This window comes from Mytilus californianus, unplaced genomic scaffold (genome assembly GCF_021869535.1).
Source record: "Mytilus californianus isolate M0D057914Y unplaced genomic scaffold, xbMytCali1.0.p SCAF_6, whole genome shotgun sequence".
Lineage (NCBI taxonomy): Eukaryota > Metazoa > Mollusca > Bivalvia > Mytilida > Mytilidae > Mytilus > Mytilus californianus.
In genome coordinates, this window is record NW_026262712.1 from 22,155,686 (window position 1) to 22,176,282 (window position 20,597).

At 34.2% G+C, this 20,597-nt stretch overlaps 1 protein-coding gene across 1 annotated transcript in view; it reads left to right on the forward strand.

Annotated features, from left to right (window-relative positions):
- The first annotated feature begins 738 nt into the window (after window positions 1-738).
- Window positions 739-20,597, forward strand: part of LOC127704339 (RING finger protein 141-like) — a 45,882-nt gene continuing 26,023 nt past the window's right edge. Inside the window, exons 1-3 of the mRNA XM_052208360.1 lie at window positions 739-782; window positions 15,952-16,113; window positions 20,186-20,294. Coding sequence (XP_052064320.1) covers window positions 15,980-16,113; window positions 20,186-20,294 — 243 coding nt within the window. The 5' untranslated portion in view covers window positions 739-782; window positions 15,952-15,979. The remainder of the gene's footprint in view (window positions 783-15,951; window positions 16,114-20,185; window positions 20,295-20,597) is intronic.

The window sequence follows — 20,597 nt, forward strand, 5'->3', positions numbered from 1 at the left end:
GCATCAGTTTATTCAAGGAATAGTATATTTAAATATACAATTCCTTGGTTTATTATAGGAGAGTTTAGAATATGATTCGGATTCAGAAACTTTATAGCTGACAGTTGAATTTTAAAGTGCAGATTAGGTCTGTTTTTCTCTGCTAGACAAGCAACATTTGTGATTTTGCATTGCCCTCCTAAAATTTTAAGGCTTTTTATAAATTTTATAGGCGGTAGATGTTCAAAGGGGTCAGAATCCGTCTAAACATATATCAACCAAACCAAGCCCTTCTCAGTGTCTGTTTGCATAAGAATTCCATTGGAAGGACTTAGTTTGGCCTGTAAAGTTTCAAATGATTTTAATTCCAAGATAGCAGTATGATTTAACGGTCTCCAGGTATTCATTTTTCTAATTTAAAATAATTACACTTGCAGTGTGACTTTCCACTGAGATTTATACTAGCTGTGTTCTATTAGTTTCAGCTTTCCATTTAGAGTCATTAGAATACTATTATTTTAAAATTTTGTTTATTATTTAATATCAAGCTTCCATTTATACAACAGAACTGCTTTGTTGTAATTTAAAGTAGTCTCAAGTTCTTTTTTTGCTTTTTGCCTTCTGGTAAACTAATCAAACTTGATATATCTTCTTACGATTGCATCCATATTTACATGAATGACAGGCGAGTTTCCAAACACTGACCAATAACAAACCAAGAAAGGTAAAAATAGTATTTCCTGTTGTGTACACACCTTATGATGACGTAATTCACAGAAGGTGTTAGAAGACAAGTGAAATGTGTAATACTTTTTAATTCAGCTTTCACAATACACAATCCCACATATATAAACTATTGAGTAACTGTCGTACGCACAACTGCATTGGCCATTATAAGGGTCAAAAACGCATTATGTAAATACTGTACTTCACATATTATTGTCACTCATCATCATGACTATTCTTGGTTGTATATCAGACTCTTTTTTTTATTATCAATGCTGGACCGTGGTTTGCATTCAATGTTTTTTATCAGATATTTTTTATTACATGTCATGCATGTACTATCAAATGCTGGACCATGTTTTTTTCGGGTTGAATGCAAACGATATGGACCAAAGAAGTCTTATATTATCATCATTATCATGATTATAGGACTAAGTCCGGATTCTACTTCGTCAAAATTATCTTCCCATTATGCCAGCTTATATTTTCAATCGTGAAAATGGAAGTCATTGTAAGGATGACCCACTGTTAATTATGATCTTGAAAACTGGTAAATTTATCCACATGACATCATTACAATCCTTACATACATTGCACATAACAGTTCCACTGTCAAATGTATGGCTTACAGGCTGATATCCAGTTGTAACTTAAAACAAAAGAAATGGAACTCTTTATTAGAGAAGGTATAAATGGTCAAGTTGGTATATTTGAAATGTTTACATCAGTTTCTATGGGCTTTAAAAGTATGATGCAGGTGTATAACTAAATTTTTTTTTTCTTCTTATATATGTAAATAAACACTATATTGACTGTCTGATAACGACATGCAAAACTTGTGTATTATTACATGAGGTAGTGGAAGACGCAAATACAGAGTGATCTCGATTATAGGTGACATAATCGTGGAATATAGTATGTATCATTTTACATGTTGATACTTTTATTATAGTATGGAGCTTCAAGATATTTTTAAACTTTTAAATTAGGGGAAAATCGCCTAATTGCGGACAGCGCCGATATGCGGACGGAAAACGAATATCTCACTTTTCAATAAAATTATGAAAAATTGAAATAAAATAGATATAAGAAATAAGGTGTTTTGTTTACAATTGAATCTCTTTTTTGTTGCAATAAAGTTATTATGTCTATTGCTTACGATTTACTTTTATGTCATGTGATTGAAATTGCATGCTATAAATAGCTGATGTCAACAAGTTTGAAAACCGGAAATTTTTGAAAAAGGTCCAAAGTCAGCGTGTCACATTCAATACACAGTTGCTCATGTAAGAATGGCAATTTATGTGTTGAAAAGCGATAGGCATTGCGTATTTTATGCAAGGAAACATTTCTTTTAATTATTTTTACTGATTTGTCTAAATTTTGATTACAAAACAGGAATAAGCAAGTGTCCGCATTTTCACCACCGAAAAAAATATGATAGCCGAAATGCGGACACACGATATTTTGAACAACTAACACGTGCAGTGGTGCATATATCAATACCATGATTTCGGAAATAAACAAAACTCTCTTATAATCTAGCATTATTAGTTTCAATCCGGTACATTTATATCAATAAAGTTTTTATTTGGGTTTATTTGATTTGCTTTCATTTTGCATATTACGAACATAATGCGTTTACAAGTCTGATTTCCACTCCAGTTGGCAACTTGCACACATCTTCAATAGGTCAAAAACTGTAAACGTCATCCCCGGGATGGCAAGCCAATCTATTTCTCTTTCTTTACAGAATGTCTACATGTTTAGGACATTTTGCGAAAGCAAATGGAATGAAATAAAATGTACAGAAAACAATCACCCGAATGAAATTGCAACAATGTCTCGTGGACGAGTGGCTATTTGACAATGATGTTATTGGCTATTTATTTATGAAATTAATACGTTTATCAAAACATGAATATGTATCAATACTACTATGCGAAAAGTGATAAGGGAAATGAATTCAGCAGCATTGTGTTTATTGCTAGAAAATCAAGTATAAGAGGTAAAGAGTTGGACATTCGTACTGCGGAAGAAACAGATGAAATTATTGATATCACGAATATTCTTTTGAAAGAAATGTTTTCATAAAACTTTTCAAAACATGATAGAAATAATGTAACTAATACATTGGTTTTAAAGACCTCTTTGTCTGTTTGTCCATCCGTCTGTGGCAAATCGAAAAACAAACGAGGCCCCTCATGGGGAGATACCAGTAATCGCATAATCACCAAATTTTTGCCAGCATAATCACATAATCATTAAATATTTGCTTTGGTAATCAAACACTTATTTTCTTTAGTTATGAAATAATCATAAACTAAAAGCTTTGTAATCATATAACAATTCAAATGTAACTATTTAATATCTAAAAAGTTTTGATAAGCTCTTCCTCGTCCTCATCCTCCTCCTCGGGTGAAACTATATCACCTGCATCTTCCATATTTGGTTCGGTAATTTTCTCATGTTAGACATTTCATCTAAGGCACAGAACTAGGTATGCATGTTCTACACACGCTGGTATCCTTTCGCCAGTCGGATAAAATCCGATGTCATTATTTGTCAGAGAACAGGCATTATATAGAAAAAAGTATATATGTGACGAAATGCAACGAACGCCAATAGCGTATCATCATGCGTGACCACAATCTCCAGCACTACGTCTTTATTATGGCCTGTCGACTTTTGGCGGGTGCCCTATTATAGTAATCACTCTGCCCGTCTTTTCATCCGTCCGTCTACACTTTCTATGTCGTAGGATAACTCAAATTTACTCCGACAGATTTTAAAAGAAATTTTAGCACAACACTTAGTAACATTAGGGGAAGCTCCCTTTCATTTTTTTGTTTACTTTATATTTTCGAGATATTGGACTTAAGCCAGCAAGACCCTTCAATGAGGAGTGACATGGGTCAGTATTCATAAGAGAAAATAAAGGATATAGAGTAAATGTACATGGGACAAAATCGCAAACAATGCATAGAAACAAATAAAAAGTTATCAATGAACAGGGCTTTTATTCCTGTTCTTCATCTTGACAGTTGAAGTAGGGTCTTCAACAATAAACGAATCATTCATATCCTACAAGGTCAAGACGGCCCCTAGCGTCGACTTAAGCGGTACTATTGATAAAAATAAACCAAAGTTCACCTTTTTGCTCCCTACCCGCCTCGGAGTGCCAACTTGTGCGATGCTTGTGTACGACGGTTCTCAAGTCGAAAGCACCAGGGATACAAGAAAAGTGCAGTAATTTTGAAAGACATCGATCGCCGCTAAACTATGCTTTGAAGTTACACATGTCGGGAGCGGTCAATGAATTACATAATTTATAATTACGGGCTAGGTTCTTCAACATATATTTGTCATACATTGCCCAACAAAAGAACAATACATTAGAAACAACAAATGATAGACAATACATATAAAACTAAACATAATACTGACTTTTCCATAATTCCTTAAAATTTTTGGTGTCTATTTTTCCATATTCTTATTTTTTTTTTAACATTCCAATTTACAAAATTTGCATGTTCCCTCACACCTTGCGTTTTCCCATTTTTGATTTAACAATTCTTAAAAATTAAGCCTTTTTACCCATTCCATAAACTGTTTTCAGATGTTCATGGTGTTGGATGGGCCGCAAAAAATCATGTTTGTCAAAGAGTACATAGAAACCCGAGGATAAACTAGATATCATTGAGATGGGAGCCATCTCTGTGGGCCCCGCTGTGAATAATGTGTGGTAAAAAATGTGTATATCATTGGACATGGGGTTGTCAGCTGAAACCAAAGTTTTTGACCTTGACCTTTGACCTAGGAAGTTGTACATAAATTATGACACACCCTCTGGTGTTGGTTTATATACATGTCAAGTATAAACTTTGAAAGCATAACGGTTCTCAAGATATAGAGCGGAAACGATTTTTACCATAGGACATGGGGTTGTCAACTAAAACCAAAGTTTTTGACCTTGACCTTTGACCTAGGAAGTTGTACATAAATTATGACACACCCTCTGGTGTTGGTTAATATACATGTCAATATAAACTTTGAAATCATAACGGTTCTCTAGATATAGAGCGGACACAATTTGTTACGGACGGCCGGACGGACGGACAGACTGATCACTATAGGGCGTCCGCCATTCGGCGGGGCCTTAATCAAATTATCTTATAAGTATCGGAAAATGCAAATAAAAAAATCTCGCCTCAAGGCATCTTATGCTCTTGAGTGAGGGCTACGGATTTTTAAGTGATTGGGACATTAAAACACATTACAATGAATGCCATACGATTTGAAATTGAAAGTTATCACAACTATATCTCGTATATATGCACGCATGCATCTTGGAAGACAATATCCCGATGGAAGTTGTCAGTACCATCTTATATCATTTAATAATTGGTGTGGTATAGGATATTTAATGTACTTTTTTAATCTTATTTTTTCTCACCTTTCCACATGTATTACCAGTTAATGCGAGAAAACCATTCTCAAACATGCTTTAAGATGCACTGAAAGGGTATTCCTGAGGGGTATTCATGAGAGCTTATGTTATATATGCATAATACCTGCGTTTTGAATACGGCAAGAAATGTTTAAAAATAAGTGTCCGCAATTTGACGACAAGGTGTCCATATTTTAACTCCCCCTGTCCGCATTTACGCTACTCGGCATTTCCGTGGGTTTTAAGAGTTTGCAATCTACAAATCAAGAGAGGACACCTGAAAACGCGGGAAATAGTCCATTTGATACCCCTCTATCCTCTCCTGTCAAATGCAACCACCAGTATGTCCGCAATTGGCCTCGACGGTATCCAAACTTCCGGTTTTGAAAAAGTGTCCGCAATTAGGCGAATTTCCCCTATAGACAAATTTTCACAAAACAGGCGATTAAGGTATACATGTGCAAATACATGTGGATCTGTTTTGTGCATAAGCATAATTTCTGCCAAAAAAAAATTAACAGAAAGAAAGATAAAAGATTGATTTTTTTAACATGTTTGAAGCATTAATTTGCATCTCTGCTCCTGGTAACAGTCTTATAGTGAAAACATCCTAAAAATAGGTAATAATCTCATCAGAAAGAGAAAGTCAGGTACACCTTTTTATGTTCAGGCATGTTTGAGTCTTTAGTGTTTTGTCTTGAAAACGCATAAAGCAAAAATAGTTGATACAGCGTCTCGCTTGTATATATGGGTCAAGTGAAATACCTTTGTTATGAGTTATTACAACATAGTAGGTACGTTTGAATAACAAATATTTACTAAAACCACTTGACCAGACGGCAGATTTTACTTGTGGATATTTTTATGCCCCGTTCGTTCGTCCATCCGTCTGTCCCGCTTCAGGTTAAAGTTTTTGGTCAAGGTAGTTTTTGATGAAGTTGAAGTCCAATCAACTTGAAACTTAGTACACCTGTTCCCTATGATATGATCTTTCTAATTATAATGCCAAATTAGAGTTTTGACCCCAATTTCACGGTTCACTGAACATAGAAAATGAATGTGCGAGTGGGGCTCCGTGTACTATGGACACATTCTTGTTTGTGCATAACTTCAAAAAAATTTCATTTGGTGTGTGTGTGTAATCTAGGGTAATTAGTCTTCAACCTCTGAACATTTTTTAGTCTGCCCTTCCACGAAATATTTGATCGGTATTTTTTAGTGTTTTCTTAACTTAACCTTTTTTTAGGCATAAAAGTGTACTAAATGATACTTAAAGGGAAACTTTGCCAAAAAATGAAAAATTGATATTATGTTCATTATGTATAAAAAAGCACAAATTCATAGATATTAACATTTTATTCCACTAGATAAGAGATCAGCATCGATTTTAAATTGAGATTATCAATTCTCTACATGTCGCCATCTTAACGGCTTGCCGATAAAAAAACCATGTGATATCTATAAACCACAAAGTACCAAAACAAGCAGGGACTAACATAGTCGTTATTCAGTGTCAAAATCACTTGTCAGGCGTACGGTTGTTTAAACCCGACAATATAATGACAAAAGCAATCCCAGTTTCCTGGATCCCCCCCCCCCAAAAAAAAAAAGAATTGTACCAAACATGTTGTACTACCTATCGGCAAAGTTTTTAGCTCACCTGGCCCAAAGGGCCAAGTGAGCTTTTCTCATCACTTGGCGTCCGTCGTCGTTAGCTTTTACAAAAATCTTCTCCTCTGAAACCACTGGGCCAAATTTAACCAAACTTGGCCACAATCATCATAAGGGTATCTAGTTTAAAAAATGTGTCCGATGACCCCCCCAACCAACCAAGATGGCCACCATGGCTAAAAACAGAACATAGGGGTAAAATGTAGATTTTGGCTTATATCTCTGAAACCAAAGCATTTAGAGTAAATCTGACATAGGGTAAAACTGATCATCAGGTCAAGATCTACATTGTATCTGCCCTGAAATTTTCAGACAAATCTGACAACCCGTTGTTGGGTTGCTGCCCCTGAATTGGTAATTTTGCAGTTTTTGGTTATTATTATGCGACCGCTTTTTGCGGTCATATATTGGTATGACGTTGGCGTCATCGTCCAAAGACACATTGGTTTTCGCACTCTAACTTTAGTTTAAGTGAATGGATCTCTATGAAATTTTATCATAAGGTTCAATACCACAAAAGGAAGGTTGGGATTGATTTTGGGGGTTTAACCGTAAATAATTTCAATTGTTTTAACTTTAACGAATTTGTAAAGTTTCGTTTATATCTATCTACCAAAAATAGGATTAAACAATAATAAGCACGGAAGGGTAATGTGAAACTAAGGAAACTGGTCAGCTGTTCATTTATAAAAAAAAATTGTTTTAAAAAGTTGTATACCAAATATCTTAACCATATTTGATTTTATTAATTCTGAATGAACATGTTCTCTGCAAATAACAAAGGGGTGAATTATAAGCAAAAGGTGGATGATGGAAGTAGAAGTTTTTTTCAGACCAATGACTTCTATTGAAAAGGGGAATACACCTCCGTCTACACTGTCAGTATAAGCAGATTTCATTGCTTCTCCTAATCCCAACCAAGCTCAAGTTTTAGCAATTGATAAAAGCAAGCACCATGTTTCTGGTTTCAATGACAAGTGGCTGACTGAGTTTTCATGGCTTAGAAATGTTAAAGGGGGTATAAGCAAAAGTTATTGTGAGTGGGGGTTTAATTTTTAACCCTGAAGAGGATAAAGACAAAGTTGAGGAACAGACTGTCCAACAAAATAACACTATCTTGAAACAATATCCCTAGAGGAGGAGCAGAGAGTAGAGATGAATATTTATATTTAGACTTCTTTAATTGACTGAATATAAATAACTTTTGTGTTTAAAATCAATTTATTTCATATATATATTCTTGTAATTCATTAATACTCTGCATTATTAAACACATAACACAAAGCATTATAATTCATATTACATGTCATGATTTATGACTTATTGCTTCAGATCACAAACGTTCACTCTAAAAAAAAAGTTATGCACCCTTGAATTTTGCGCCTTAAAAAAATCCTGGGGAGAACACTGGGTTATGGTACCAACAGTTAAGGAATTAGGGGCCAAAAATAAGCATTTTTGTAACTTCCAGACATTACTTGTGTGTTAGTGTATGGATCTCTCTGACATTGTACCACAAGGTTCCATATCACATATTGAATGCTGGGATTGATTTTGGGGTCATTGCCTCAAAATACTGTAGATTCATTTATTTTCGTGGGTATCAATTTTCATGGATTGAGGAAAACTTACACTTTCGTGGATATTTAATTTCGTGGTTAAGCTAAAGTCTGCATACACCCCTATGAAAAATTTGTAACTCGTTGAACATTTGACTTCGTGGTTCACCTGTACCCACGAAATCCACGAAAGTTGGTATCCAACGAAAAATAATGAATCCACAGTATTAGGAATTAGGGGCCCAAAAAGGGGCAAAAAACAAGCATTTTTCTAGTTTCATGACAATAACTTGTGTGTAAGTGTATGGATCTTTCTGAAATTGTACTACAAGGTTCCATATCACAAAGGGAAAGCTGGAATTGAGTTTGGGGGTAATTGCCCAAACCGTTTAGGAATAAGGGGCCAAGAATAAGCATTTTTCTAGTTTCCAGACAATAACTTGTGTTCAAGTGTATGGATCTCTCTGAAATTGTACTGCAAGGTACCATACCACAAAGGGAAGGCTGGGATTGATTTTGGGGGTAATTGCTTCAAAATTTTAGGAATTAGGGGCCAAAAAAGGGGCAAAAAACAAGCATTTTTCTAGTTTCAGGACAATAACTTGTGTGTAAGTGTATGGATCTTTATGAAATTGTACTACAAGGTTCCATATCACAAAGGTAAAGCTGGGTTTGAGTTTGGGGGTAATTGCCCTAAAAGTTTAGGAATTTGGGGCCAAAAAGGGGACAAAAAACAAGCATTTTTCTAGTTTCCAGACAAAAACTTGTGTTCAAGTGTATGGATCTCTCTGAAATTGTACTGCAGGTACCATACTACAAAGGGAAGGCTGGGATTGAGTTTGGGGGTGATGAATCATAAGGGTGTTCAAAAAATTTGGGGGGGGAGGATTTTTTTTTCTTTAAAATTTTCAATTTTAAATTGTTTATTTCTGATTTATATATAAAAGCAAATAATAATGATATGGTTTGAATATGTAAATTATAAATTTTTAAGTTCTTAGACCACATTCATTCTGTGTCAGAAACCTGTGCTGTGTCAAATATTTAATCACAATCCAAATTCAGTGCTGTATCAAGCTTGAATGTTGTGTCCATACTTGCCCCAACTGTTCAGGGTTCGACCTCTGCGGTCGTATCAAGCTGCGCCCAGCGGAGCATTTTATCTTGAATATTATTATAGATAGAGATAAACTGTAAACAGCAATAATGTTCAGCAAAGAAAAATCTACAAATAAGTCGTCATGACCAAAATTGTCAGTCGACCCCTTTAGGAGTTATTGCCCTTTATAGTCAATTTTTAACAATTTTTCGTAAATTTTTGTAATCTTTTACAAAAATCTTCTTCTCTGAAACTACTGAGACAAATTTAACCATACTTGGCCATAATCATTATTAGGGTATCTAGTTTAAAAAATTTGTCCGATGACGGCCTGCCTTCCAACCATCATGTCCGACATGGTTAAAAATAGAACATAGGGGTAAAATGCAGTTTTTGGTTTATATCTCTGAAACTAAAGCATTTAGAGCAAATCTGACAGGTGGCAAAAATGTTCATCCAATTTAGATTTATCTGCAATGAAATTTTCAGACGAATCCAACAACCCGTTGTTGGGTTGCTGCCCCTGAGTTAGTAATTTTACAGAAATTTTGCAGTTTTTTGTTATTATCTTAGATATCATTATAATATCTAATATCTACTACTATTAATTATGATTTTAACCTTATTTTACATGATTTCCAAAGCATTAGTAAATACAGGTGTGCGACACAGGCTCTTGAGAGCCTCTAGTTAGACTAACTTGATACAAAAGAATGTTTTAAAAAAAGGTTTAAAAGTCGGAAAAGTCGGCTGATTGGACATCTCTTTTTTCTTAAATAACTAGTCTGTCGTTTTTAAACTGTTATTTTTTACTAAGTTTATGAAACAAGTAAATATATAGGGCAATTACTTTTATGGATTCTTTCAAAGTTAAAAGTCATAATTAAGTCTCCCAAATGAAGTTTGGGAAGACTTATTGGTTTTGCTCAGTTCTTATTATTCTTATTCTTCTTCTTCTTCAGTTCTTATTATTCTTATTCTTCTTCTTCTTCTTCTTCTTCTTCTTCTTCTTCTTCTTCTTCTTCCGCCGCTTTTAAATTTGAACTTGTCCGCACCCGTTCTCCAAAACCGCTTGTCAGATTAACTTAGGGTTTCACAATATGCTAGACTAACATGTCTAGTGGTGCAATCAGGGTTTTGTTTGTGCATTGGGGTTTATAAAGGGGTACTTTGAGGGGCAAAAAGAAAGGAGGGTTTTACTATAGAACCCTATGGGATTTTATTTTTAAAAATTTTCAAATGATTATAAATTGAAAACCGTTTGTGATAGACACAATCTTTTTAATTGAAAATGTTCTAAATGATAAAGCACATTAAATGAAATACAGGGTTAGTCCCCAGGGGTCATCCCGACCCCCTGCCATTTGAGAAAGTTCTAATATCTTGTAAATGGTCGAGATCCCCACCCCTAAACCATATATATTCTGGTTTGTCATGCTAAGATGGTTTGAATGATATACAGGGTTAGTCCCCAGGGGTCATCCCAACCCCCTGCCATCTGAGAAAGTTCTAATATCTTGTAAATGGTCGAGATCCCCACCCCTAAACCATATATATTCTGGTTTGTCATGATAAAGCACATCAAATGAAATACAGGGTTAGTCCCCAGGGGTCACCCCCACCCCCTGCCATTTAAGAAAGTTCTAATATCTTGTAGGTGGTCAAGATCCCCACCCCTAAACCATATATATTCTGGTTTGTCATTTGAAGATGGTTTGAATGATATACAGGGTTAGTCCCCAGGGGTCATCCCGACCCCCTGCCATCTGAGAAAGTTCTAATATCTTGTAAATGGTCGAGATCCCCACCCCTAAACCATATATATTCTGGTTTGTCATGATAAAGCACATCAAATGAAATACAGGGTTAGTCCCCAGGGGTCACCCCCACCCCCTGCCATTTAAGAAAGTTCTAATATCTTGTAAGTGGTCAAGATCCCCACTCCTAAACCATATATATTCTGGTTTGTCATGCGAAGATGGTTTGAATGATATACAGGGTTAGTCCCCACGGGTCATCCCGACCCCCTGCCATTTGAGAAAGTTCAAATATCTTGTAAATGGTCGAGATCCCCACCCCTAAACCATATATATTCTGGTTTGTCATGATAAAGCACATCAAATGAAATACAGGGTTAGTCCCCAGGGGTCACCCCCACCCCCTGCCATTTGAGAAAGTTCTAATATCTTGTAAATGGTCGAGATCCACACCCCTAAACCCTATATATTCCTGTTCGTCGTGTCTCGAACATTTGAATGATGTATAGGGTCAGTCCCCAGGGGTTCCCCCCACCCCAATGTTCTAGTATCTTTTAAATGGTCGAGATCCCCACCCCTAAACCATATATATTCTGGTTTGTCATGCCAAGATGATTTGAATGATAAACAGGGTTAGTCCCCATGCATCACTAATGCATATAACTTTACTGGACCAAACCAATTTTCACTGAACTTTGTCCAATGTCAGGCGACACTGGGAATTACGTATTATGGGAGCTTCGTTTGGGAGACTTCGTAACAGCATCCTGTTACAATCATTTCTTGTTAACTAGTGGTCTGTGTAAAATTGTTTTCTAAAATCTAATTTGGTCCCAACAGTTTAGGAATTAGGGGCCAAAAAGGTGCCCAAATAAGCATTTTTCTAGTTTCATGACAATAACTTGTGGAACAGTGTATGGAACTCTCTGAAATTATACCACAAGTTTCCATACCACAAAGGGATGGTTAGGATTGGCTTTGGGGGGTTATGGCTCAAACCGTTTAGGAATTAGGGAAAGTGAAAAAAAAACAAGAGTGTCCTGGTTAATGGACAATTAAGTACAAATTACAGTGTAAGGGAGGTAATTCAAGCACAACTTTGAATTACCTCCCTTACACTGCTTTTAAATTATGTATAAAGAATTTTTGTATTGTCTTGAGGTGATTAGCTGTCAATTCATATTTAGAAGTTACTATTTTAATAATTTTAAAAATGCTTATTAAGGGAAATTAATTTTAGCTATGATTATGTATACATGTCATTTTCTATTTTTAAGACTTTTATGATGTATTTAAATGGGTTATTATGGTATTATGGTTGCAAACTCCATTGGAAATTTGAATTGAAATTATGACCATGACTGAGGTAAAGAATTTTTTTTTTGGAAAAAGGGGGGGGGGGGATAAAAAAAATTGGCGGGGAGGGACAATTTTTTCTCCTCAAGATTTCAGAAATCAGAAAGAAAATCCTTTAAATTTTTTTTTTTTAAAAGGGGGGGGGGGGGGGGGGGGGCAAAAAATTGAATATAAATTCAAATCATATAACCAATTCTAAGTTCTTTGACTACAGTTATTCTGTGTCCGAAACCTATTATGTGTCAAATATTGAATTATAACCAAATTCAGACCTTGTATCAAGCGCGAATATTGTGTCCATTTTTGCCTCAACTGTTCAGGGTTGGACCTCTGCGGTCGTATCAAGCTGCGCTCATCGAAGCAATTTATTTTGAATTAAATATATATTACCCAGCATCTAAAAAGGCTTTTGCATTACAACTGTTACAGTGTTATTTCCTTGCCTTGTGTATAAATAAATTGGTGAAGGATATGAAAAATAATGCATTGATCAAATTTTGCTGCATCTCTAAGCCTTTTTCAAACCAATGTCTGACTGTCTGTTTAAATATGCCCTCAGTTTTGCTTAACATACAAAATTAAATACAGTAAGAAGCTAGCACCCCCTCACCCCTTGAAAAAAATCTAGATGTTTTAAGTATAAAATATCTTGAGGTTAAAAGGAAGTAATTAAAGATGACTGGTGCCACCTAGATTTCACACCCAAGATAATAGGCAGAAGTAAATTTATTTTCTGCTGCCCTGGTAATTAGAAATCAAAATTGAAATAGTAAGAAATGAGTGTTGGCCATTGGTGTAGAAATAGCGAGAAATTTGGAGGAAACTCTCTGTGACGAGCAACATTTTCTGTTGCAAATTAAGCAAGGGGTTTTCTTCATTTATACTATTTCGAAAATTCTATAACTGTTGAGTACCCTTAAAAAATGCCATTTTTCTATCAAAAAAGCTGCGGCACCATATGTATTAAGCAGTTTGATTTACACCCAAAGGTGTTAATTCAGAATTTGACATTTTTATCAACGGATCTTTTATAGTGAAAATGCAGGACCCAAAAAGGCTACCATTGTCGCCTATGTAAATAATTACTTCATTGTAACCTTAAATACAGTTTCACTCTCTGTCTTTGCAAAGAACTGATACAAAGAGGGATAACTCCATTTGTTCAATTTAACTTTTATCTTTTTTTTCCCTATCTCATTGTACAAATTAACTTTTATGTCTTTTTTTTCTGTCTCATGTGAACAAAATTATTTAGATAAAGACTTACTTTTGTCTTTAAATCTTAATCTTCATTTGTCATGATTCAGATACAAACATTTCTTTTTTTTTTACTCTGATCTGTATTAAAGGGGCATTAACTTCGAGATATAAAATCATTAATGAAAGTGAGAAAGTGAAATAATAATTTGCTTTTAGCAGCCAGTTTGGTTCAATTTTGTCAAAATAAGCTAAGAAACGTCGCTGATGAATTATTCACCCTTAAGTAATAATAATAATGAATAATTCAACCTCATTGAATCTGTATTCATGTGATCTTCAATTTAACCTCTAAGCTAGAGATGGGTTACGCATAAACTAGGCCTGTTCATTAAAAGGAAAAGAATGTCAACATTGAAAGTGAAACAAGAGTAAACCATTTGGTTGACAGGTAAAATCGATGATAAACATTTTTTTAGCCTATAATATGAAATCAAACAGACCTAGGAAATTCAAGATGTACTGTTCGCTATCTATTTATATTTATATCTATATTTTTGTTTATATCAGGTTATATGACCGTCAGCAGTCTTCTGAGGTCACCTTGATGGTTAATAAAAAGTTGTCAAGACTAAAATACACACGAAATGCTGATACATATTATCGATATAAAAATAAGGAGATGTGGTATGATTGCCAATGAAACAACTATCTACCAAAGTTCAAATGAAGTGGATGTAAGCAATTATAGGCAACTGTACAGCCTTCAACAACGAGAAAAACCCATACCCTATAGTCGGCTATAAAAGGCCCTGAAAGAAAAAATATGAGTCCATGCATCATAAATTGTTTATTTTAGGTAGACTTTTTATATGACCGCAAGAAATTTTGCGGTCGTATATTGGTAACACGTTGTCGTTGTCAGCGTCATCCGAAGACATTTGGTTTCCGGACAATAACTTTAGAAAATTTTAATAGAAATCTATGAAATTTAAGTATAAGGTTTATAACCACAAAAGGAAGGTTGGGATTGATTTTGGGGGTTATGGTCCTTACAGTTTAGGAATTAGAAGCCAAAAAGGTGCCCAAATAAGCATTTTTCTAGTTTCCAGACAATAACTTGTGGAACGGTGTATGGATCTCTCTGAAATTATACCACAAGTTTCCATACCACAAAAGGATGGTTAGGATTGGCTTTTGGGGGTTATGGCTCAAACCGTTTAGGAATTAGGGGCAAAAAAGGGGGGAAAAAAAGGGTTTCCTCCCAGGTTAATGGACAATTAAAAAAAAGTACAATGTTATGTTTGGATTACCACCCTTACACTGCTTTTAAATTATGTATAAAGAAATGTTGTATTGTCTTGAGGGGATTAGCTGTCAATTTATTTTCAGAAGTTACTTTTTAAAAATGCTGATTAAGGAAAATTAATTTTAGCCATGATTATGTATGTCATTTTCTATTTTAAGACTTTTATCATGTATTTAAAAGGGTAATTATGGTTACAAACTCCATTGGAAATTTGAATTCAGATTATGACCATATCATGAGGGAAATATTTTTTTTTTTTTTGAAAAAGGGGGGGGGGGGGAGGTGAAATTTTTTTTCAGATTTCAGAAATTAAAAAGAAAATGGTTTTTTTTACTACAGTTATTCTGTGTCAGAAACCTATCATGTGTCAAATATTTAATTACAATCCAAATTCAGACCTGTATCAAGCGCGAATATTGTGACTTTTTTTGCTCCAACTGTTTAGGGTTGGACCGCTACGGTCGTATCCAGCTGCGCTAGGCGAAGCAATTTATTATAATTTGGATAAAAGTAATAAGATTTGTGTGTACATGTATATAGAATGTCTGTCCTAAATTTGTCACATGTGTAGATGTATATCAGGTTTTTTCAGGTGTGTTAAATTTTTGCTTTGTTCGTGACACCTACAGAAACGCAAAAATTTGACAGTGTAAATTTCCTTGCCTATTTTTTCACTGGTATTTTCCCATTCAGCAAAAATATACATAGTGAAAATTTATGACCTTATGACATCAGACAAGCAGTGATACAAACTTCATTGAGATCAATTTCAAATGCATTATTATAACCAAATAGAAAAAGCCAAATTGGCTGTTATTTGAATAGTATATAAACATTCTTTATTTCAGAATAAATGTGAAGGCAAAATAATGTAGTATGGGCCATGGACACAGTTTACCTGATCCTGAAAGAGTCTTTAAAAAACTTCATTTACATATTGGTATTATCAAAAGGATTGCACATCTCTCATATGAAGATTTTCTGAAGTCAGTTTTGGAATTAAATGACATGTAAGTAAATTGTAAAATATAGATAACTCTGTAAAAGAAATGTAATAATGACTAAACAAGCTGTCTGTTAGGCAGCAAATAGTAAAGAAGACTTTTTGTTTAATAAACTGAATGTGATTTTTATGCCCCTTCTGTAGTCAAGGGGGGTATTAAGTGTTAATCTTGAACGTCCATCCGTCCCTCTGTATGTCAGTCCTATTCTCATTTCTGCAATCTCCATTATAAGGTTCCTTTTTGTCTATTTATACCTCTAATTTCCTCAAAATTTGAACTTTTTATACAACCGCATAAATTTTTGGTATGACGTTGGCGTCGTCGTCTTCCGAAGACACATTGGTTTTCGCACTATAACTTTAAGTGAATGGATCTCTATGAAATTTAAACATAAGGTTAAATACCACAAAAGGAAGGTTGGGATTGATTTTGGGGGTTATAGTATCAACAGTTAAGGAATTAGGGGCCAAAAATAAGCATTTTCTAGTTTCCAGACAATAACTTGTGGAACAGTGTATGGATCTCTCTGAAATTATACCACAAGTTTCCATACCACAAAGGGATGGTTAGGATTTGCTTTGGGGGGTTATGGCTCAAACCGTTTAGGAATTAGGGGCAAAAAAGGGGGAAAAACAAGGTTGTCCTGGTTAATGGACAAATACTTTAGTACAAAACATAATTTAAAGCAGTGTAAGGGAGATAAATCAAATACATCATATGAATTACCTCCCTTACACTGCTTTTAAATTATGAATAAAGTAATGGTTAATGAACAATTAAGACAATTTAAAAGCAGTGTAAGGGAGGTAATCCAAATACAATGTTTTGATTACTTCCCTTACATTGCTTTTAAATTATGTTTAAAGAAATGCATATTTATAAAGGAAGACCAGTAAAAATATCTGCAAATGTTGCATCTTTTTTTTTTTACAAAAAAATCCATATGAAAGATTTGACACCATATTTTAAATTCTATTATAAAATAGATTAAGTTAGCACTATGTGATATGGTAAATTTAAATGGGTAATTATGGTTGCAATCTTTAATTGCACAGTATGGCGCAAATGATTTGTAAAATCTTTGACCACATTTATTTCTTTGTTATGCCGAATCTAACTGTATTTAGATTTTTAATTTTGGGTCCAGTTTTCAAATTGGTCTACATTAAGGTCCAAAGGGTTTGATTTTAACAAAAATTGAATATATGGGGTTCTTTGATATGCTGAATCTAAACATGTATTTAAATTTTTGATTTTGGGCCCAGTTTTCAAGTTGGTCCAAATTAGGGTCCAAAATTAAACTTTGTTTGATTTCAACAAAAAAATTGAATATATGGGGTTCTTTGATATGCTGAATCTAACCATGTATTTAGATTTTTTATTTGTGGGCCCCGCTATCAAATTGGTTCATATCGAGGTCAAAAGGGTCCAAAATTAAACTTTGTTTGATTTCATCAAAAATTGAATTATTGGGGTCCTTTGATATGCAAAATCTAACCATGTATTTAGATTTTTAATTTTGGGTCCTGTTTTTTAAATTGGTCTACATTAAGGTCCAAAGGGTCCAAAATTAAACTTTGTTTGATTTTAACAAAAATTGAATTCTTGGGGTTCTTTGATATGCTGAATCTAAACATGTGTTTAGATTTTTGATTATGGGCCCAGTTTTCAAGTTGGTCCAAGTTGGGGTCCAAAATTAAACTTTGTTTGATTTCAACAAAAATTGAATATATGGGGTTCTTTGATATGCTGAATCTAACCATGTATTTTGATTTTTTGGCCCCGTTATCAAATTGGTCCACATTGAGGTCAAAAGGGACCAAAATTAAACTTTGTTTGATTTCATCAAAAATTGAATTCTTTGGATTCTTTGATATGCAGGAATCTAACCATGTATTTAGATTTTGGATATTGGACCATAATAGGTAAATTAAAAAATTTTAAGTTCTTAGACCACATTCATTCTGTGTCAGAAACCTATGCTGTGTCAAATATTTAATCACAATCCAAATTCAGAGCTGTATCAAGCTTAAATGTTGTGTCCATACTTGTCCCAACTGTTCAGGGTTTGACCTCTGCGGTCGTATCAAGCTGCGCCAAGCGAAGCATTTTATTTAGCTAGTAATTATTACACATTTATGTAAGAAATGTGATAATAAATGAATAATTGAAGTGTTTAAGCTGAATGAGTTATCCGTATAAAAGTTTACTGACTCAATGAAGGTGTCAATAAGTCCTTTGTGTAAAACTTAAGTTTACGGCTATTGAATGATTGTAATACATGTCAGTCTAGCAAGTTCATCTGACCTTGACCTTATTTTCATAGTTCATTGATCAATGTTAAGTTTTTGTGTTTTGGACTGTTTTTCAAATACATTAAACAATAGGTCAACTATATTTGGTGTATGGAATGATTGTAAGGTGTACATTTCTTTCCGGAAGGTATCATCTGCCCTTGACCTTATTGTCATAGATCATTGATTTACGTTTATGTGAAACCTTTATCTCATGTATCTTTAAAACTTCCATCATAAAATCAATCGTGACTAGTAAAAAAGGCTAGCCATTTTAGCATGTGCACTCTTGTTAAAATGTACTTTTCTAATTTCCCTTTCTTGTAAAAGAAAATTATCATCTTATGAATGGGCTTATCTAGATGGCAATTTTTTGTCTCGCCTGCAATGAAAGTCGCGGAAAGCGAGACATAGCTATAGGGATTGCTTTTGCGGTGACGGCGTCAACAATTGTTAAGTTTTCTGCTAAAGTTAGATTGATAGGATCTACTTGTGATAGATCAATGACATTTTGTATGAAGTTGCATTACTATCAGTACATATCAGTTTAACGACTATTTTGAGGCTCTGCCCTCTAGGACATGGTCCAGTAACTTTGAATTAATTAGCAATTCTAAATGTTAAGTTTTCTGCTTAAGTTAGTTTGATAGGATCTACTTGTGATAGATCAATGACATTTGTATTATCAATGACATTTGTATTATGAAGTCGCATAACTATCAGAACATATCGGTTTGACGACTATTTTGAGGCCCTGCCGCCTAGGATATGGTCCAGTGACTTTGAATTAATTAGCTATTTTCAATTTTAAGTTTTCTGCTTAAGTTTGATAGGATCTACTTGTGATAGATTAATGATATTTTGTAGGAAGTTGCATAACTATCAGTTCATATCAGTTTAATGACTATTTCGAGGCCCTGCCCCCTTTGTCATGGTCCAGTGACTTTGAATTAATTAGCAATTTTCAATGTCAAGTTTTATTGATAGGAACTATTTACAATAAACAACGATATTTTCTATAAAGTTACATTACTGTCTGTACATCTCAGTTTGTCGACCATTTTCAGGCCCTGCCCACTAGATAATGGTCCAGTGACTGAATTAATAAGCAATGTTGCTGTCCCTCAGATTGTCTTTTTCTGAATTTTATGCCGATAGGTGAGACATATCTCTGTGTCAACAGTTTATTTTTCTATGCAATTAACCAAAAAGACGCTTGTCAAGCTCTGCAAATAAACTTTTTTATGCCCCTGCCGTGTTTGAGGGGGCATAAAGTTTTACCCTTGTCCGTCTTTACGTCCGTCTGTATGTCCCAAAATTGGTTTCCCTTCTCTAACTTTAGTTTGCCTCAAACAAATGTAATAAAACTTATACACAATGCTTATTACCACAAAACACAGATCAAGTTTGAATTTGGGTGGTGTCACTTTTACATTTCTAGAGTTATGCCCCTTTACAAATGGAAAAATTGCTAATTTTTTTCGCTCCCGTTCTCTAACTTAAGTTTGCCTCAACCAAATGTTATGAATCTTATACACAATGCTTATTACATGGTAGACCTTCTTATGAAGTTATCACATTCCTTGGGAACCAAACAAGAAATTGGAAGATTCTTAAGATAAACCATCAGTAAATTATTGAGAGCAAATACTATGTTGTGTTGTGTTGTGATTTGTGAATGAAAGGAGAACACAATAGAACATAAAAAAAAATCAACAAGATCTTCATGAATAAGTACATGAATAATGATAAGATATAATATATATATTATATATGTTTTACAGAACATCATCATTTAGTGACCAGAGAGGTAAACAGCTAAAGTTTACTGTACAAGATGGGACAGATACCTCAGTTTTTTGGAAGACTACAGTCAGAATATGCTGTACAAAGGTTTGACATTCACAACATCATCCCATGAACAGATTGTACTCACACTGGAAAATGTTACAAAACTTATACTTCAAAATAATAACATTTAGCCATGATATATATTTTGTCCTTGTCAATTTTGAAGACTTTCTTCACAAAGTAGGGAAAACAAAACGTTCACAAAGTAAAATTGTTGAAAAATGTAGGATTACATATTTCAAAACTAACACTCCTTTTGATATTGAAATTAATTCAACTTTTTTGCTTTATGGTTAGATTGATTGATTGCTTTATGGTTAGATTGATTGATTGCTTTATGGTTAG